This window comes from Ischnura elegans, chromosome 2 (assembly GCF_921293095.1).
Source record: "Ischnura elegans chromosome 2, ioIscEleg1.1, whole genome shotgun sequence".
Classification (NCBI taxonomy): Eukaryota; Metazoa; Arthropoda; class Insecta; order Odonata; family Coenagrionidae; genus Ischnura; species Ischnura elegans.
This window is the reverse complement of record NC_060247.1, coordinates 86,754,281-86,772,029: the sequence shown is the minus strand read 5'-3', so window position 1 is coordinate 86,772,029 and position 17,749 is coordinate 86,754,281. Positions and strand designations below refer to the sequence as shown.

General features: G+C 35.8%; 1 protein-coding gene across 1 annotated transcript in view; it reads left to right on the top strand.

The window, feature by feature from the left end:
* LOC124154097 (nose resistant to fluoxetine protein 6-like) overlaps positions 1 to 12,365 on the top strand; it is a 33,451-nt gene extending 21,086 nt beyond the window's left edge. The window contains exons 2-14 of the mRNA XM_046527611.1: positions 2,165 to 2,527; positions 3,707 to 3,915; positions 5,222 to 5,502; positions 6,044 to 6,144; positions 6,331 to 6,524; positions 6,897 to 7,060; positions 7,363 to 7,531; positions 7,871 to 8,064; positions 8,179 to 8,320; positions 8,937 to 9,126; positions 9,381 to 9,523; positions 9,635 to 9,743; positions 10,934 to 12,365. Of these exons, the coding sequence (XP_046383567.1) occupies positions 2,191 to 2,527; positions 3,707 to 3,915; positions 5,222 to 5,502; positions 6,044 to 6,144; positions 6,331 to 6,524; positions 6,897 to 7,060; positions 7,363 to 7,531; positions 7,871 to 8,064; positions 8,179 to 8,320; positions 8,937 to 9,126; positions 9,381 to 9,523; positions 9,635 to 9,743; positions 10,934 to 11,094 (2,394 nt within the window). The 5' untranslated portion in view covers positions 2,165 to 2,190 and the 3' untranslated portion in view covers positions 11,095 to 12,365. The remainder of the gene's footprint in view (positions 1 to 2,164; positions 2,528 to 3,706; positions 3,916 to 5,221; positions 5,503 to 6,043; positions 6,145 to 6,330; positions 6,525 to 6,896; positions 7,061 to 7,362; positions 7,532 to 7,870; positions 8,065 to 8,178; positions 8,321 to 8,936; positions 9,127 to 9,380; positions 9,524 to 9,634; positions 9,744 to 10,933) is intronic.
* Positions 12,366 to 17,749: the final 5,384 nt, after the last annotated feature.

The following is a 17,749-nucleotide window of genomic DNA, read 5'->3' as shown; positions in this document are numbered from 1 at the left end:
GGTAGGTTCGCGACCGCGAGATCAAAAACAAATACTTTTCGCGTAGGATATTTCAAAAAAGTTTCGACATCATAGACGGCATTTCTCGAGGTTACGTAGCAAAATTAGGACACGTAGGTAAGAGGTTGGCGCCGCCGCGCAGATGATACCAAAAACTAGACAACGCTCCGGCGCCGAGTCAGAGGTCAAAGCAAGATCGTGAATCTAATTGAGAATCTTGTTGTTGTTGTTATAGGATGCACACTCAATACTTTGAAGTTTGCTCTGCCTTCAAATAATTTCGTTTATATTTAGTAATCGCAGTTCCAAAAGGGAAAATGAAAAAATATGGACCCGGCATCGGTGTATGACATTTAAATGAATCGACGCATGAAAAGTTTTAATAATTATTAATTTGATAATTTGATTTTTCTGTTCGCTGTTTTTTCCCATGACATTTGGTGGTATTTATTGTGAATTGGATGTTTTTAATATCCTCCTGAAAACATACCGTCATAATTCGTTCATTTTCCGCATGAATTTAAGTTTCAGTGTGACCCTTATTCGCACTTCTGCCACGAATGGGGTTCTCAAATTCATTTGACAACATGTCGAATAGGGCATGAAACGTTCACAAACGGTGCGTTTTCACTCCTTGCAATTAATTTAAGGAAAACTGACATTAACTTTTTTATTTTTCTTGTGGGATTAAAAAATGTTGTGGTTGAATAACGCAATACTGCCACTTTTTACCACAGTAAAGTGGAAATGTACCTATCCTCGGAGATGTCACTCTTGACTGCGCGTAACCAGACTCCGCATTTTACACATGAAAAATAAAGTCATTCTTCTGAATCAAGCTATCAAATTTCAATGAAAATATCATTAATTACTTCCGAACCATTTTTACGAATTTTGAAAATTTGCTTTTTAAAGCGTGTTTTAATGTGCAACCGTGAACATCAACGTATGTTTGATGACAAGTGAACATAAACGTAGAGAGGTTGATCAAAACTGCAACTGCAATTCATGAATGCGCAAGATTATCTATTATAAATATGCGTATTGAAATATCTAAGTTTTACTTACCTCACTCTCAGAAAATCTGCTGATTTCGCTGATAGCCCAAGCTAGTTGAAGAGGTCACCACCACCGCACCCACCTTTGATAGAGGAACTCTCTGGCGTACTTGAGCCAGGGTGCGGAGATCTGCCTACGTTGCAAACGAAATTTTCCATTGAAAAAAACTCTTTATTCAGACCAAGCCATGAAATCGCAGTGCCTCGGGCGGCGTGATACAGGTTACGTGGTTCCAACGGATGTCCGAAAATGAGCTTCTGGGAAGTGCTACGCTCCGCATTTCAGGGGGCAATCGAAAGTCAAGCGGTCCAAGGTTGAGTGTTGACCTTCAACTTGGCTGATAGGAGGTAAATGGCACTGAATATACGCGTCGAATGATTCCAGCGACTTAAGGTTTCTGCAGCTGAAGGAAATAGAGGGTTTACGAGGCGGGCACGGGTGCAATTAGGGAGGTAACAAAACTAAAAAGAATGAAACAATAAAGTGATAAAAATGCCAGTGTATAAATGGACGTCAAATGGGAACCAAAGAGTAGCGGAGGATGATATGCACAAAAAGATTTTCGCAACAGATATTGAGCCATCTGATTTTGGAGGGGGGATTTGTCACCAGTATTGGGTAGGGGGGGATTCCATCGAGTAAAGGAGGGTGGGCACCCCAGATTTCTAAATGAAATAGGTTCCTAGTATGAATTCATAATATCTTTAACCCGTGAAAAGCAAATTTGTTGAAATAATTTTTGGTTAATCACAAATGTTCAAACTTTCAAGATGTTTGAACAGGGGCTCTCGGAGACATATCCTGGCCCAGAACAATGTAGTCTCTGTCCCCGCCCTCCCCCAACTTTAAGAATAGTTTTTGCTTTCCTGTTCAAATTGATATAACCATGCAGGAAGGTTATACTTGATGCTCACAAAAATAAATTATTTGTTAATGACATTAATTTGAAGAAGCCAATCTAATTATGTTAAAAATAGGTATAAAAATAATTTAATGCTTTTTGTTGCGTGGGTCACAGATTGCTGATCACTATACATAATGACGAAATTTTTGCTGCAGAAGTTACAAACTTGTTAATAACTAAAATTTTTATGTTATATCACAGGAACAACAGGAACATAAACTCCTGAGATGTGGGATCCTATATCAAAGATGGCGAGGACCCCATCGCTATTCTGTTACGTCTCTGTGATCTTACTGCTGGCATCACCAGTTCCGATTGCAAGGGCACAGCAGGACACTGAGCCATCCCTTCTCTCCCTTGCCCCACCATCCCTGGGGCCAGAGAGCCCGGCACCAGCTGGAGGCAGTGTCGCAGCGAGCAAGTCTTCGTCAGGAGGGATGCCCTTCTCGTGGACTCTCCCTCCGTTCGCTCCTGTGTCACCTAGGGTTCCCAGCGAACGCTGCCGAGCCGACAGCGAGTTGTACCTGAAGGAACTCGAGTCCCTGACCCTGTGGGCTGCTGAAAGTGAGTACCATCAGGGCAAAAAAAAAAGTGGAGAAGAATATGTGAAGGGAAAAACATCCACAAGGATCAGCACTTGAGCCACAGATATTCAGCTTTCAGGGCCAATGTGCTGAGTTATCTAACTCAATCCTGAATAGCGTATTCTGGTTGTGCACATTGCGATGTTTAGTAGTGGCAATGGCTGCACACTTGTCTTGGTTTTTGAAAACTGAAGATTAATAGTTCAATTAGCAGTCTATGTGAATTTTTTTCATGCTACTGTTCATGTATTCAAAATTGTATTTTGCACTTCCCTATTTCATGGTTTCTCAAATTTCACTTCCATTTAACAGTTCCCAGTTAGTATCTCATATGAGCAATAGTCCCCTATTTTAGTATTTCCTTAAATTCACACTTTTTAGCCAGCATCCTAGAAGTAGAAGAAAAAATTTTTATTGTAGTAACATAGTATGTATCTACAGATCAAACAAATAAATAGTTCTGACTCACTAATTCTAAATATTTAATGTTTGATATCAATTTTTTGCCATATCTTCATTTTCTTTTCAAGTAAATGAAATCAGATAAACAAATTGGTAAATATATTAGCATCGAACTACGGTTGAGAATATGTATTAATATTATTATTAAAGACACATCGACAATGAGCCAAATTACTTTTGAAGTTGTAGCTCAAGTTTAAATGAGGTGAAAGACAACTATACACGCTGATTGCCACCTAGAAATTTATTAATGATCTACTGCTGATAAATATTTATAGTCCCTCTCCTCCTGTTTTAATGGTTACCTACAAGGGCGGATCCAGAATTTTTTCAGGGGGGCACAAGGGTCTGACAGGCAAACGGTCCTCTCAAATTTTGGATTAAAAACTTCATGCAACAATTAGTCTACAAAATGTACTCTTAATTTTAATATAAAAGTTATTAATACGTAAATATTTATAACTTTTATATTAAAATATAGGTACATTTTTTTTTAAATATTTGTATTTAAAATAATCGTCTCATTTTTAAGCATCTAGGTGGGGCACGTGCCCCGTGCCCTCCAAAATCCACCTATGATTTCTGACCTTATGTATATAATCATTCCCAGGTGTTCTAGTTAGTACACTTGGGTACATTTTTTTACTATAATTATGATTTCATTTTCCTAATTATATATATCTTTCATTAATTTCAGTGTTTGATGCATCAGCCAAGTTTCCCACCGGTCTCCTCCATGGGTCTACCCTGGAGGCTGGAAACTTTGATGAATGCTTGGCCATTGAAACCACATCAGGCACGCACCCAATGAGTGCCAAATATTGTTTATCATCTGTGAGGTTGCGTCTACCTGCCTCATTGGAGCTTGAAAATCATAAGCACCAACTCATCTGGCACAAGATTAAGGTATTAATGCACTTCATTATCTGCTTAAAACCCTTGAAAATAATGATTCAGCAGGATTTCAAAATTGGCCACAGCTGCTGAAAAGATGGTGCATTATGTTAAATTGTTGTATTTATCACACCATGCCTCATTTTCCTTAAGCAAAAGGTTAACTTAAGTCATCATAGGGAAAGACTTAGTAATCCTGTATGAGTTTTAGCAATATAATCCTAAATATATCTTCAAAGAATGTCGTAATGCCATGATATTTTATGCATTCAACTGAATATGCGTAATTGAATTTCAGTAATAAATTTGAAAAACGATCTACTGCAAATTTAAAATCAATTCAGGTGGCCAATTGCATCCAAAACCATTGCCATAGGATGAGGTCAAGGAATCCAAACCACCCCAATTTTTTAGAGGCATTGCCTTACGTGTACCCCCCTCCGAATCAAACTTCAGCACAATATAATGCAGCAACAAGGGCAGATCCAGGATTTTTTTCTGGGGGGGGGGGCACCAAGGTCTGATCGGCAAACAGTATTCTCATGAAAAAGTATTCTCATAAGTTTCAGCCCTGAAGATGAGTGCCGAGACTGAACTTGAAACGTTGGCCGCTGTAAAAACATTAACCCGGTGGGAATCCCGAGAAAAGTTTACCCCAGTATTCTCATATTTGGGATTAAAAACTACATGCAACAATTACTATATGAAATATACTCTTGATTTTAAAATAAAAGTTATTAATATGCAAATATTTGTAACTTTTATATGAAAATATAAAATTTATTGATATTTTATTAAAAGTTTCGCCTATGCATATTTTAAGCATCTGGGGTGGCGCGTGCCCCCGTCACCCCCCTAAATCTGCCTATGTGCAGAAACCTCTAAATGATATGCCGAAAAAAAATTTTGAGGACACCCTTGGTTGTATGAAAAGGGAACTGCTATAATATACTTAAGTTAGCATAGGGAAAGACTGAAAAATACATATTGTATGAGTTTTAGCTATGTAATCCTAAATATAACTTCAAAGGATGTTGTAATGCCATGATATTTTACACATTCAACTGAAGATAGGTAATTGAATTTCAGTAATAATTTTTGAAAAATGATCTACTGCATATTTAAAATCAATTCAGGTGGCCAACTTCGATCCATGAAGTTGAATCCTTGTTGCCATTACTGTATCTAACAAAATTTTTGATGCGTGAAAATTATAATCAAATTTTAGGATGGTTATTTTAACTTTATTAATATAATATTTTTATGTCAAACCTTAATTTGGTAAAATTTTGTGCTAGAATAACACTCTTTATTTCAGAACTCCACCCTTATTCCTTACCACAAACGTCGTGACCTTCTTTACTGGGGACTATGCATACCATCATCGTGTTCAGCACTTGATCTCCAGATACACTTGCAACATTCTTTGGAGCCTTTTGCTGCAGCCCTTGGAGGAGAAGCAGTTGTTGGGTCAGACATTGATGAACTGGATGGCCCCACAATATCAGTCACTGTGGAAGAATCTCATTGTCAGAGGGGTGACACTGACGGTCCGCAATCTCGATCAAAGCCTCTGACAACAGGAGAGATTATTGTTGGGTGAGTAAAAAAAATGAGGATATTATATCAGGAGATAGGTACGGCTACAAAAATGAGTCTGGGCTCAATTACTGTAGCTTTAAAAATATTTAAATCGATTGCTTAAATACCATATATCTTTCAAATTAGAGGAAGATTGGTGAGGATACCCAGTAACTTGATGGAGATATGTAATGGCACATTTTGGGATTCATGATTTGGTGTGTCAGTGATTCCACAGCTTTAAGTGTCACGTATATTCAAATTTTAAAAAATGAGCAGCAATAAGATGAATTTTACAAAATGCATGCATGATTTGCAAAATGTATCAATCATCCTAGAAACTATATTTGGAAAAAAAATATTATATGAAGGGAATTATTTTTATTCATTAAATTACATGCTCTGTACTTAGAATGGGAAATTATCAGTCAAAATTATGAAATAATGTTCTTAATTTAAAAAAAATAAAAGAATCAGCACTTACTGGTTTTCTAGACACATTGTACCATGGTTTTAAATAAATTTTCTTTCTTTACATGGCAACTGAACTGAAAAATAGGTGTTGGTTTGCATTGGCCCTACTCTTGGTCATTGGTGGAACTGGCTATGATGTCTATCAAAGAACTTTTGGGACTAAAGAAGATCAGTTCAAGAATAAGGGTGAGTGGTTTTGTTTGTCAGCTAAAATTAGACTATTTATGCATCAGGAAAAATAAATTTCATTATAAGTGGTGTGATGTGAATGATCTTTTGTAAACTTATAAAAAATAGGTTTTGCCATTTTACTAGGCTTGATCAATGAATGTGAAAAATGCTGAATAGTCGTCCTAATCAATTTTCCTACAGGAGCAATGGAGAAGTACCTGCTATGTTTCTCCGCATATGCTAATGGATTAAAACTGTTTGAAGATGAAGTTAGTGATAACCCTCTCCAGTTCCTCAATGGAGCCAAGTTTTATTCCATCTGTTTGATCATCATGGGCCACCGAATATTTTTTTCTCTTGGAGGGCCTATCATGAACAGCCAGTATGTTGAGCAGGTATGTAATTGTGGTTGGATTTTAAACCATCAGCAAGCTGTTACATGTCTATCTTGACAAGGCAACTACTCTACAGTTCTTCACATTTTAATGCAATTATAGTATGTACCTTCTCAAGTATCTTTTCTAAAAAATCTTTACATTTCTCAATGTTATGTTGAATTTAAACTCATGAATGGAATAAATGAAAGAAAATAATTATTACACATGAGAACAATTCATTTGATACAGAGTGCATGCATGCAATGGACCATCATTTATCTATTATTCAATGGACCTTTTATTGGATTATCCATCAGCAACACATTTTTGCAACTGACTGTGCAGAAATAGTATAACTCATAACCTCTTTTTATTTCTTTCCCTTTCCAGTTTTACAACAGTTTTGAAGTTGTTATTCTCCTGGGTGGTACTATAGTGGTAGACACCTTCTTTACCATCAGTGGATGTCTTCTCTCCTTCATCATACTCACAGAATACAAAAAATACAAGTCTCAGCTCTCCATCCCCATACTTTACATCAATAGATTTATACGGTAAGCATTATTTAAATGTATAGTACCTATATCTCCTTTTATTAGGAACTTAATAATACTCTGAGGTATCACTCAATTTTTGCTTTATGAGGAGAGTATCTATAATCTCATAACTTAGTGCTTGCAGAATAGGTATTTCCTAATTATTCGATGAGAGTGTTTTCATTTTACTTTCTCCTTACTTTTGAGCTTTAATCATCCAAAAAGTTAATTACATATTAAATTGAAATTAGGTGAATATAAGCTGATAAGTGATGCATTGGTCGATTGTATTGATGGAAAACTATTTTCTTTTAATTTAGTCTAACTCCACTTTACATGGCCGTGGTTGGACTGTATGCAACCTTGTTGCCAAGGATATCTTCAGGCCCAATGTGGCCACAAAGGATTAAGGTGGAAAGTGACCGCTGCAGCAACAACTGGTGGACAAATCTGTTATACATCAATTCTTTTGTGAAACCTGAAGATATGGTAAGAATAAGCCAAATGATTGAGGAACTGAATGGATTAAGGGGTTGTTACAGCATTAAAATTCAAGCATATTGAGATACATATTTAACATTATCATTTCATATGCATAATTTCCTCAATGCCCTCCAAAGATGATGGCTTTGCAGTTGATATTCTTCTGCTTTTGGGACAGAAAATGTAATTAAATCCTAAATGATCATCTCAAAAATAATACTTTTTCAGACACTCACTTCTTCTACAAAACCCTTCAATTTATATTCCTTGGGAAGAGAAATATGTATATTTACCATTATTTTAATACAAAATTTCACCTCAATCATATTCTCCTTCAATTTTCAGTGTATGCTGCAATCATGGTACTTATCAAGTGATATGCAGCTATTTGTGCTAGGAGCACCACTTGCCCTTCTTCTGGCTAAGCGTCCAAACCTTGGCAAAATAGTTCTGGCTGCATTCCTTATCATCTCATCCATAATACCTTTCGTGCTGACTTACGTATTGAGCCTGGAACCAATCTTCCCAGTTTACATGGAGTGAGTAGACAGATTGAAAGTCATGACTTTATTATGTAGTTCCTTGAAAGTAACTGCAGCTAAAACCAGTGATGATTTGTAAACAAAAATAACTCGAGTGAATTTAATTTTCAGGACTGTGAAGGACCTGTTGGCAAATGAGGCATATCTTACTACATATGTTCCTACATATATGAGAGGTTCACCATACTTTATTGGAATGTTGATGGGATACCTCATCTATGATCACCGCCAACGCAAAGTTACCATCTCTCCAGTGAGTATTATGAATCATGAGCTCAAATTTGTTATTTTCATTGTATAAACTATGGTTTGAAAGTCTTTTGTGCGATCATATTGATTCATTTTCTTTTTTTTAATGATATAAAATTACTAAGTACATATATTTTTCATGTCTTGGCATAATTGTCTCTAAGAGTGGAGCCAGGCCCTAGGTTGAGTTCTAATCATCCTAGGACTAGTCCGAGAGGATTTTGCTCCTCCTACCTTCCCTCTCTCAGCATGCTGTCTTGTGATGTACAGTTATAAACTTTTTGTACACTTTCCATTTCAGTTTACACCCATGAAATTTTGTTTTCCTTGCTTTTCTGTGGATATTTGAAATCTTCACTTATTATGCATCTGGGTTAATGCTCATTCCAGAATTAATTTTGCTTAATTGGTAAAAATCGGCACGAAAATGAAAACTATATTTCTTTCTGGTAGCCTAAGATATTTGTAGAAATATAGCTTTACCAAACTTCATTAAAGAGAACCTAGTACATTATACATATATTGGAAAAATATCTCGTGATCAGGATGAAGATACCAAATTTTGAAATTTTAAACTCGTACATATATTTGCGACTCTAACTTGGTACTTATTGTTACAGGTAACTGCAGTGATTGGATACGTCCTGTGTACATCTGCCATGATGGCTCCCATACTTATATCATGGCTTTTCTACACACCACTCTGGACATACAATCCATTATGGGCAGCATTTTATGCCTCCCTCCATCGCATCAGTTGGTCTGGTGGCATTGGATGGGGAATCTATGCCCTCACAACAGAATATGGATGTAAGTTCTAGATTCTAGGGCAGTGATATTGACCCATGACCTATATTTGCCATCATCATTTCAGTTCATCTCACTTTTAAAAATACCAACCGCAGAACTGAAAACAAATCCTGAATCTCTTTAAAAGACATGTAGTCATACCAAAACTGACTCACTGAATTTCTTATGTAGTTTCCTTACCAGAAGAAAGGCTTGTGATGTTCAAATGATTTATAATTCATTTCAGTGTTTAAAATGTTACCTTTTTCATTCAGGGCTCTTTGGAAGGTTCTTCGGATGGAAGAGAATTTTCCCTCTAGGAAGACTCACATATTCAGCTTTTCTTGTGCACTGCGGTCTTCAACTCATAGATGTAGCTAGCCTCCGGGCTCCTCTCTACCTCAGCATCTACAACATGGTAAACTACACTCTTATTTCTATGGACTTTAATTTTGACTCCAATATTTATCATAACAAGCGTAACATTATGTAGATGAGACCTCTGATGATACATCTTTTAATTTTCCAGACCCTTAGTGTAATGGCAGACACAATATTGTCCTTCTTGCTTGGATTTTTTATGTCTATACTCTTTGAGGCACCAGTCCTCAGTTTGCAGAGGGTTTTGCTCCAATCAAGTAAGTACTTCTCAACTAACAGTCTTAAAAGGCTACAGACCCATATTCAGAACTTGTCATTGATAAGTAATAGAATCGTACATTTCCAAAACATTGTAAATGCCAAAATTGGTCAATATTACTGTTCATACTAAAACACGTTGTAAATGTGAATAGAATTTTTATTTTAAAATAACAGATACAATCACGACTTCAAAAATAATTTTATGTGTTATTCACCTTCTTAATAATATAATTTTTTCTTTGCAAAATATGTTTTTTCTTCTTACGGAAAATTTCACTTTTGGCACTTACAACTAACTTTTGGATATGCACAATTTAATTATTCCTGAAACAAGCTATAACTACTAACTTGAAGTGTTTTTACTTGAGCTAAGCCCATCCATGATTCATTTAAACATAAGAAAAACTGTCACAGAACGTTTCCTGGATATCAATGCATTTCTAATCAATGCATTAATTTCGATAGGGTGTTTGAGAGATTTTCTCAAAAATAGTCCTCTACCATTAATATTATTTTGCAATACAGTGAAACCCCAGTTTACAATAGGTTTAACTTGCAACAGATTTGGCATATGAGCAGAGCTGATTTTGCACAAGCTTTTTAAAATTTCAAATTTTGACAGTTTGTTTCCACTTGCACTGCATGCATCAATTATGTAATTCCACAATTACCAAATTTGTTGACTAAATACATATTTATATAGCAGCATTCATATGGACTGAAACTCTTTTATCTGATTCATTGTCCAAAAATAAAGCGGATTCAACATATGATGTAACTCACCCTACAGTGTCTTTGGAAAGGATTAATATGGTAAAGCAAGGGTCTACTGTGCCTAAATTTTTGCATTTGTACTACCATCGACACTCTTGAACTAGTATCTTCATTTTTCTGTTTATTTCTGGCTAATTACTAAAGTTAGAAGAGGAATTGTCAGGGCAAAAAACACTTAAAATATTGCCAAAAGAATAATTACTTCTAGTGAAATAAAATAACTGAAAATATTCTTAATGCTAAAATCAATTAGTGAGACTTCAATTGTTCCACCTTAAGTACTCTCTACTCAGTCATAGGACAAATTGATATGAAACAATTAAGACCTCAAAATCATGCTGTTATCTGTGCATGAAGTTTACTTTTCTTCCATGCCAACATTCTTAAATTAACATCTGGAATTTCCTTTCAGCAAAAATCAAGAAAGATACGGACGAGGGCATGGTTTCAGTGGTTGAAGAGCCTGCAAAAACAGTGGGAGATCCACTAGCTTTCCCCACGCATCCCTACACCTTCCATCAGCAAGATAATTCAGCATATATCCACGATGAAAACCAGGATGTTCACCTTTAGTCATTCTGATTTGCAAGGCCATGTTATTCTCCTTGCTTAATAGGCTGTGCAAGTTTTTGTGCTAACTACATACTGTGGGCATATATTGCATGGATGTCAAGGGATTTTCAGTGTGCACTCATGTGCTTATATGTAAATATGTATACGTATTTATTTCTGTGAATGGCATGAAAGAGGCATTTGCGTGGGAAATAGAGGTGTCTCCCCTTTCAGGGGAACATGTGTTGAAAATCGACCGTCAGGCTTTAACTTTCTGGAAATCCATTATCAATGAAAGCATGAAATAACATTGTGGGAGTTTCACAAAGTTATTTTTAAGATCTATAAGATGAGTTAAAAAGTTGCCTCACCAGCAAATTTTAATGCTTCATTCCCAATTTATCACTTAACAGTGAGGATAATGAGAAAGATAGAGAATCTTCATGATGTGCGAATCACTTTGAAGCCTTTACTTCCATGTTGGCTAAAATAATCAAATGAAAGATTTCCAGTCAGTTGATAACTATCTTTGAACTGGCAGTGAAATGATTATTTTGTTTTTTCAAATGCATTCGGGATGAGTGACATTTGATTCTAGGGAAATTTATTGTGTAAATATTGAAGTGTGTCCCTATATTAGTACGACTTGTGTTATAATTGTGTGTGCATGAGTGAGTGTGTGAGCATGAGTGAGTGTGTGTGTTTTCATATTCATGTATCAAAATATGGCAGTTATATAATGTAATCTATTATCAAGCACATGTGGTGTTGAAAATAGAACTTCACACATGCCATTTTATGTACATAACCTCATCTTCCATCATATATTATATCCCTCTTGTGTGCGAAACAAATTTTTCTTAACCAAGATGGAATATGAATGTGCATGCTTCATTAAACTAAGACTGAGATGGAGATATAATGAGAATTGACCACGTTTTTGTTGTAACTAGCCATACATGCTGAAGTATGATTTTTAGACGAAATGGTAGGTGAAATTCATGGCTGTAACAACTTATGTCAATATTACAACATAGAACCGAGATATCTAATTGATTCAAATCAAGAAAGGTACTCTAATTGTGCAGGAAAAGCTTTAAATAATAACATGTTTAGTATCTATGTAATATGAATCAAGAATTTTAGGGATAAAAACTTAAATGAGTGAATTAAGACATGCTAGAATTAACTGGGATATTTTTCTTCAGGTAGGAGAAATGCTCTTGACTCATAATTCAGCATGTATGGCATGTATTTTTTATAAATAAATTACCTCACAATGTCATGGAAAATGAGTGTTTACTCCAAAACAATATCCTTGAAGAGCAGGTATGCACTAATGTGGCCACGACTAAAGCCAAGACCAAAACGTGTCACATATAGCAAATGTTAAATATAGCAACAAATGGAACAATGTTCACTAGAAAAACTTTGACTCAATGGTTTAACTCAAGTTGGGCGATCAAATTTTTGGTTTCATCAGCAACACATTTTTATGCCAGAAATAATAAAACAATACCACAATAGGTCACTTTCTGTAAACTGCAATACTCCTACCTGGTCAGTACTCACAGGTGGCTTGTTTGTAGCAGCCATGCTCTGGTCAGAGAGTTTGAATCGGTCATGGTTGTGGTCATGTTCACACCAGTGTGCACCTGCCCTTAAAACCTTCATACAAAAAAATCTTTCCTTTTTTTAAGCCTATCGCATACATTCCAATAATAAAATATTCAATCTACTATTAAACAAAGTAAAATGTCATAATAGAAGGCTTAATCTTTGCAATATACCTTCATGAAAGAATAGTAAGTATTCTCTGTTGAAGCAACCCCCACAATTACATTTATCAGCAACTATCCGAGCTTCAAGTCCACTTTAATAGAACAGGCAGCATAATTGTACTTCAAAGTGAAGTTGCAGGAAAAAAAATACTTTGAATTTTTCTCGTATCATTTGAAGCATTTTGGCTTGCAATTAGTGAGTATTGGACTAAACTACAATAAGACAAACAATAATGTAGACTTTTTGTACTTGAAGATTTTATATCTCCCAAAGGATCTATGTATCTCTTAAAGAGCACGAAAGAGTGATGCACTTCATAAATGGGACTCATCTCTGAACCTTATGCCTCTTGCCTTGGGCATAAAATAATGTCTAATCTTTTTGAGACAATGGAGTTCTCGCCTTAGCATGACTGCTGTAATGAGCCCCAAGAGACTCTGCCTGTTGACTTGATCATTTTTTATTGAGATAAAAGTAAAGAAAACTAAAGATATATTTTGTGCCCCTCCCTTGAGTTTTTTCTGTATCCGCTACTGTCCTGTATAAGATCGGGACGAGAACATTTCCCTCTCTCTCTCTTGAAAATGCTCCCACTAGGAGTGAAACATCGTGCAGAAAATGTTACCAACGCAGCATTTCCTGAAAGGAACTTACAGCATAAATAACGTTGACTGTTGTAAACCAGTATTTCCTGACCAATTGAATTCCTACCCTGAAATTAGAACGAGTGTGGATCACCCTCATCCCCCTATTAGTCCTAGTGCAAAGCATTTTCCATATACGAACTCAATTATGATTACAAAACATCTTTTAACTTATATTAGAAACTCTTACATTCACATTTGCCACATCTTATTCAAAACCTAATGATTTCAAGATCCCCATGGATTGGCAACTTTTTTTTTTGTATTGAGAACCACTCCCAAACCCCTAACGGGCTCATAGGATATCTGCAGACCACCATTTGGGAACCACTACTCAATAGCATGTCCATAATAAGCTAAGATGTTTGATTTGCCTGAGGAAATATGTTTGATGCAAGCATGCTAATTGTGTTGGGATATCTAGTGAAAATTACCTCTGTATGTTTCTCCTTTGCCAGTACGTACGCATTTTTTGGCATTGGTTACGCATGCAAATTTTCATGTGATTCCTAATTGAGAGGCTACCTTGTCATTTGCCAAAATTCAATACATTCACAATTCGGAACAGGGAAGATATAAAGAGGACGATGAAGATCCAACTTAATCAAGAGGTAAGTGATACAATATTGGTATTTTCCTGCCCTCTCAATTTCAGGATCAAAACCAGGGATGGCAATCAAAACTAAATGAAAGTCAAAGCTAGTAAAATTCAATAGTTTTGTTCCGAAATGTGAAATGTTTTCATAGATAACAAATGAATGGATTTTAACCTGGGGAGCTAAACTCAGGGTCGAAATGCAATCAGAGTCAAAATTACTTCACGTCGAAGCTAAAGTAAAATTCTGGGATGAAACGAAACGCAGATAATGTTTCACACCAGAGGGACCACGTACTTCACCTTCAAACGTTTCAGTTTCGACCCACACACAGAGTACGAAGTATGGTTGAATGAAGTAGATGTTCGACCTGATGCCATTAGATGCATGGGACACTCATATTTTTACCACTAACAGGAGAACGGTGGACGCAAACTGGCCATTTGATTTTTCAGCTCAATGATTTAATCTATCCATACCAATGTCAAACATGATGGGTCTTAAAAGTATAAGCAGCGGAGTTTAGATTAATTTAGTTTCCTTCCTCGGAGTAAAGTTCTGCCCTGAGTCGAAACTTAACTCCTTGGTGATTTTAATTTCGTGTGGGAACGAAACTAAACGGCCCTCGTATTTTTGTTTCCCTCCAGGTCGAAACGATACATTTTCGTGTCTTTTCACTTGCCATCCCTGATCACAACTAGAGGCGGGCAAGCCGAGGTCGTTCAAGTTGCAACGCAGAAAAGGTCGTGGAAACCAAAATTTTAAGATAATTATAACACCGCTTCATTATTGTTTACAATTATTTGCTAGGAAAAATATTTTTATTTTAATTACATGTTTTAAACAACACTTTAAATATCACTTTTCTTGGATTTACATAAAATTTGAGCAAAACCTTCGTTTTGAACTAAATTTACTTTTTGCTTCTAGGGGGGGTAGCTGCCCCCTCCTGCCCCCTGCTGGGTACGTCCATGTTCCCTTTGCTAGTATTCTGAGAAGCCACATTAATAGCAAAACAAGAGGACCCTTAAAAAGTTTTTATCGAGTTTCAATATATGAAGTATAACAAAAGGAATATTGAAGTCGCATATTTCTAGGCTTCTTCCATAAAAAAAGATAATCAAGTGGCTGGATAATTGAAGAGAAATTACCTCTGTATTGATACTCCTTCACACTTTATGATTGTGCAGTACTGCTAGCAAGACAATAAATGTGAGATAATTAGATAAAATATCATTAAGAAATTCTCATTTATATCAACAAAATAACTATGTACCACCCAGCTACATTGCATTACCATACGCTCATTAATCAATATTGGATAAAAACTTGAGTTATGATAGCCTGATAAAGAGCAATTTTCCATAATATAAGATACCTCAATTCCCCTAAAATCTCAACTCACATCATTATAATGTGAAACTACTGAATTAAAACTATGCTACAAAAAAAGTTGAAAGCCGTCACTAAGTGTGTGTTCGTTTTTCAATCATCTATGATCTAAGATTTTGGTAGGCTCTAGAAAAGTATCAAGTTTCATCAATTACCTTGGGATCACATAACATTTGGATCACAGTATTATAAAGTAAATCAAATGGTAATAATAGCACATATTTTCTAGCATATTTCTTTCAGGTCCAAGGATTATACGTATCTACATGGAATATAACTAAAAAAATTTTAAGCCCTTATGATATTTATAGCAAAAGAACTAATAAGCCATCACTAAAAATCAATTGGACACCAAACAAATTAGATGCTACAATGGGACAACAATAATCATACCTAATAACCATTCATTGTGGAACCGGATTTTGGCGTGAAAGCCTATTGAAAAGTATTTCATCACGGTAAAAGATATAGGTATGTAAGTAAATAAGATGGATAAAATTCACAATTAAGGAAATAATTCTCACATTTAAGTTCATGAGTGACTGCAGAATATAGTTCCTAAACTGTATTTCTATGAATAATTTCATTACTAAAAACATTTTATCATATGTATGTATCAATTTTACCAACATTTCACATTTTCACGTACGTCCACAATTTCTTGGGTAATTGTCTTGGAAGTAAGGAAATAAAACTTTGTAAGGTTCACTGTTATTTAATTATGGGCATGACCCGGGTTTCGTAACTTAATATCGGTTGTGCCCATAATTAAATAACAGTGAACCTTACAAAGTTTTATTTCCTTACTTCCAATATGGAGAGGTTTCACAAAGTAAATCCTGAAGTTATTAGTTATAAATTGTCTTGGTAAATAAAATAAGCATGTGGTTGAATATAAATAGCATTGCCAGAAAGTAGTTAAGTTTAATTTAAATTTAATTCATTCATACAAAATAACTTTAAGGAAATTCAATTTGCTCATCTTTACAGAAAATCCTAGATTTGAGTTAAAGGAACAAGCAGCCAAAGAAGAAGATTCATCAAGATGGAGACTTCATTATTCATTGTGGCTCTGCCAGGATCATAATTGGTGTGAAGAAAGCCCCCACTTACAATCACATGGAATTCTAAAATACTGGCTGATGTATTGGAAAGAAGATAATTTTAACATGCAATGGCAGTGCAATGCTCTTGAATCGTATATGAAAACATGAATAACTGGACGAGGCTGAAAATAAACAAGTGGTTTCGGTGTTAAAAACTGACAGTGAAAGCAATTCAGGTGATTTTAAATGAGCACATGCAGGGATAATTCATTGTACATAGTACAAAATGCACACAAGTCTATTTGAACAAATTATAAGCTAAGATTAAAAATGTTTTCTGTGGGAAGTATGTAAATGCTTTGAAGTAACATAATTATACTGGTGAATATTGACAATGCATCCCATAAACTTGAAATTTTATGCCAATGAAATCCCCCAGGGATATCTGCTTTTACCTCTGCCTAATGAAATTTTACGCAGTGTACATAATTGTGAGACTCGTAGACAAATAAACCTAGCAGGATCATGAGCTAAAAATTAGTGGGTCCTGCAAGCAATTCATGGCAACTGTCGAGGCATTTTTCTACATCCCTCTCTTCTTTGTAAAATGTGTACGATGGCATGTCAATGTCAAATGGCATGCTTATCCTGCGTGGACTCTGACTACTTCAGAATTAGCCCATGACTTAACCTACATTTGTATCAACATACACACTAATAGTATCAAGCTAACCATTCCAGCAATGCCAACAACTACAAAAGCCAGGCCCACAGTTTGGCACAACTAAATCTGTTAGAATGGTCTACAACTTGGCAGAAACTTCAGAAGAAGTGATGATGACAGAACCAAGTTACTCTCGTTTAAATAACCAGTGGTGAAAGGAAGACACTGACAGATTTCAGTCCTGACTTATCAAAGTATTGAGACCACAGCCTAGTACTCTGCAGCCGGTATGGGTAATAAGTCGTTCCTGCAAACACCCAGAAACAGTTTCCACCCCCTTCGTGCACCCATGGCATGGCATCTACCACCAATATCCTAATTCACACATTCTGATTTCACGATGCCTAGAGCGGAAGAGTATTTGATGTAAAACCTCTTCTACATTCCCTCCATCCCTCTCCTGCTTGTCCTCTAAGGCTACCAATCACTCTTGACCAGCTTCACCTTGATCTTAATTAAAGAGGCCCTCATCAGATGACGCAATACTTCACA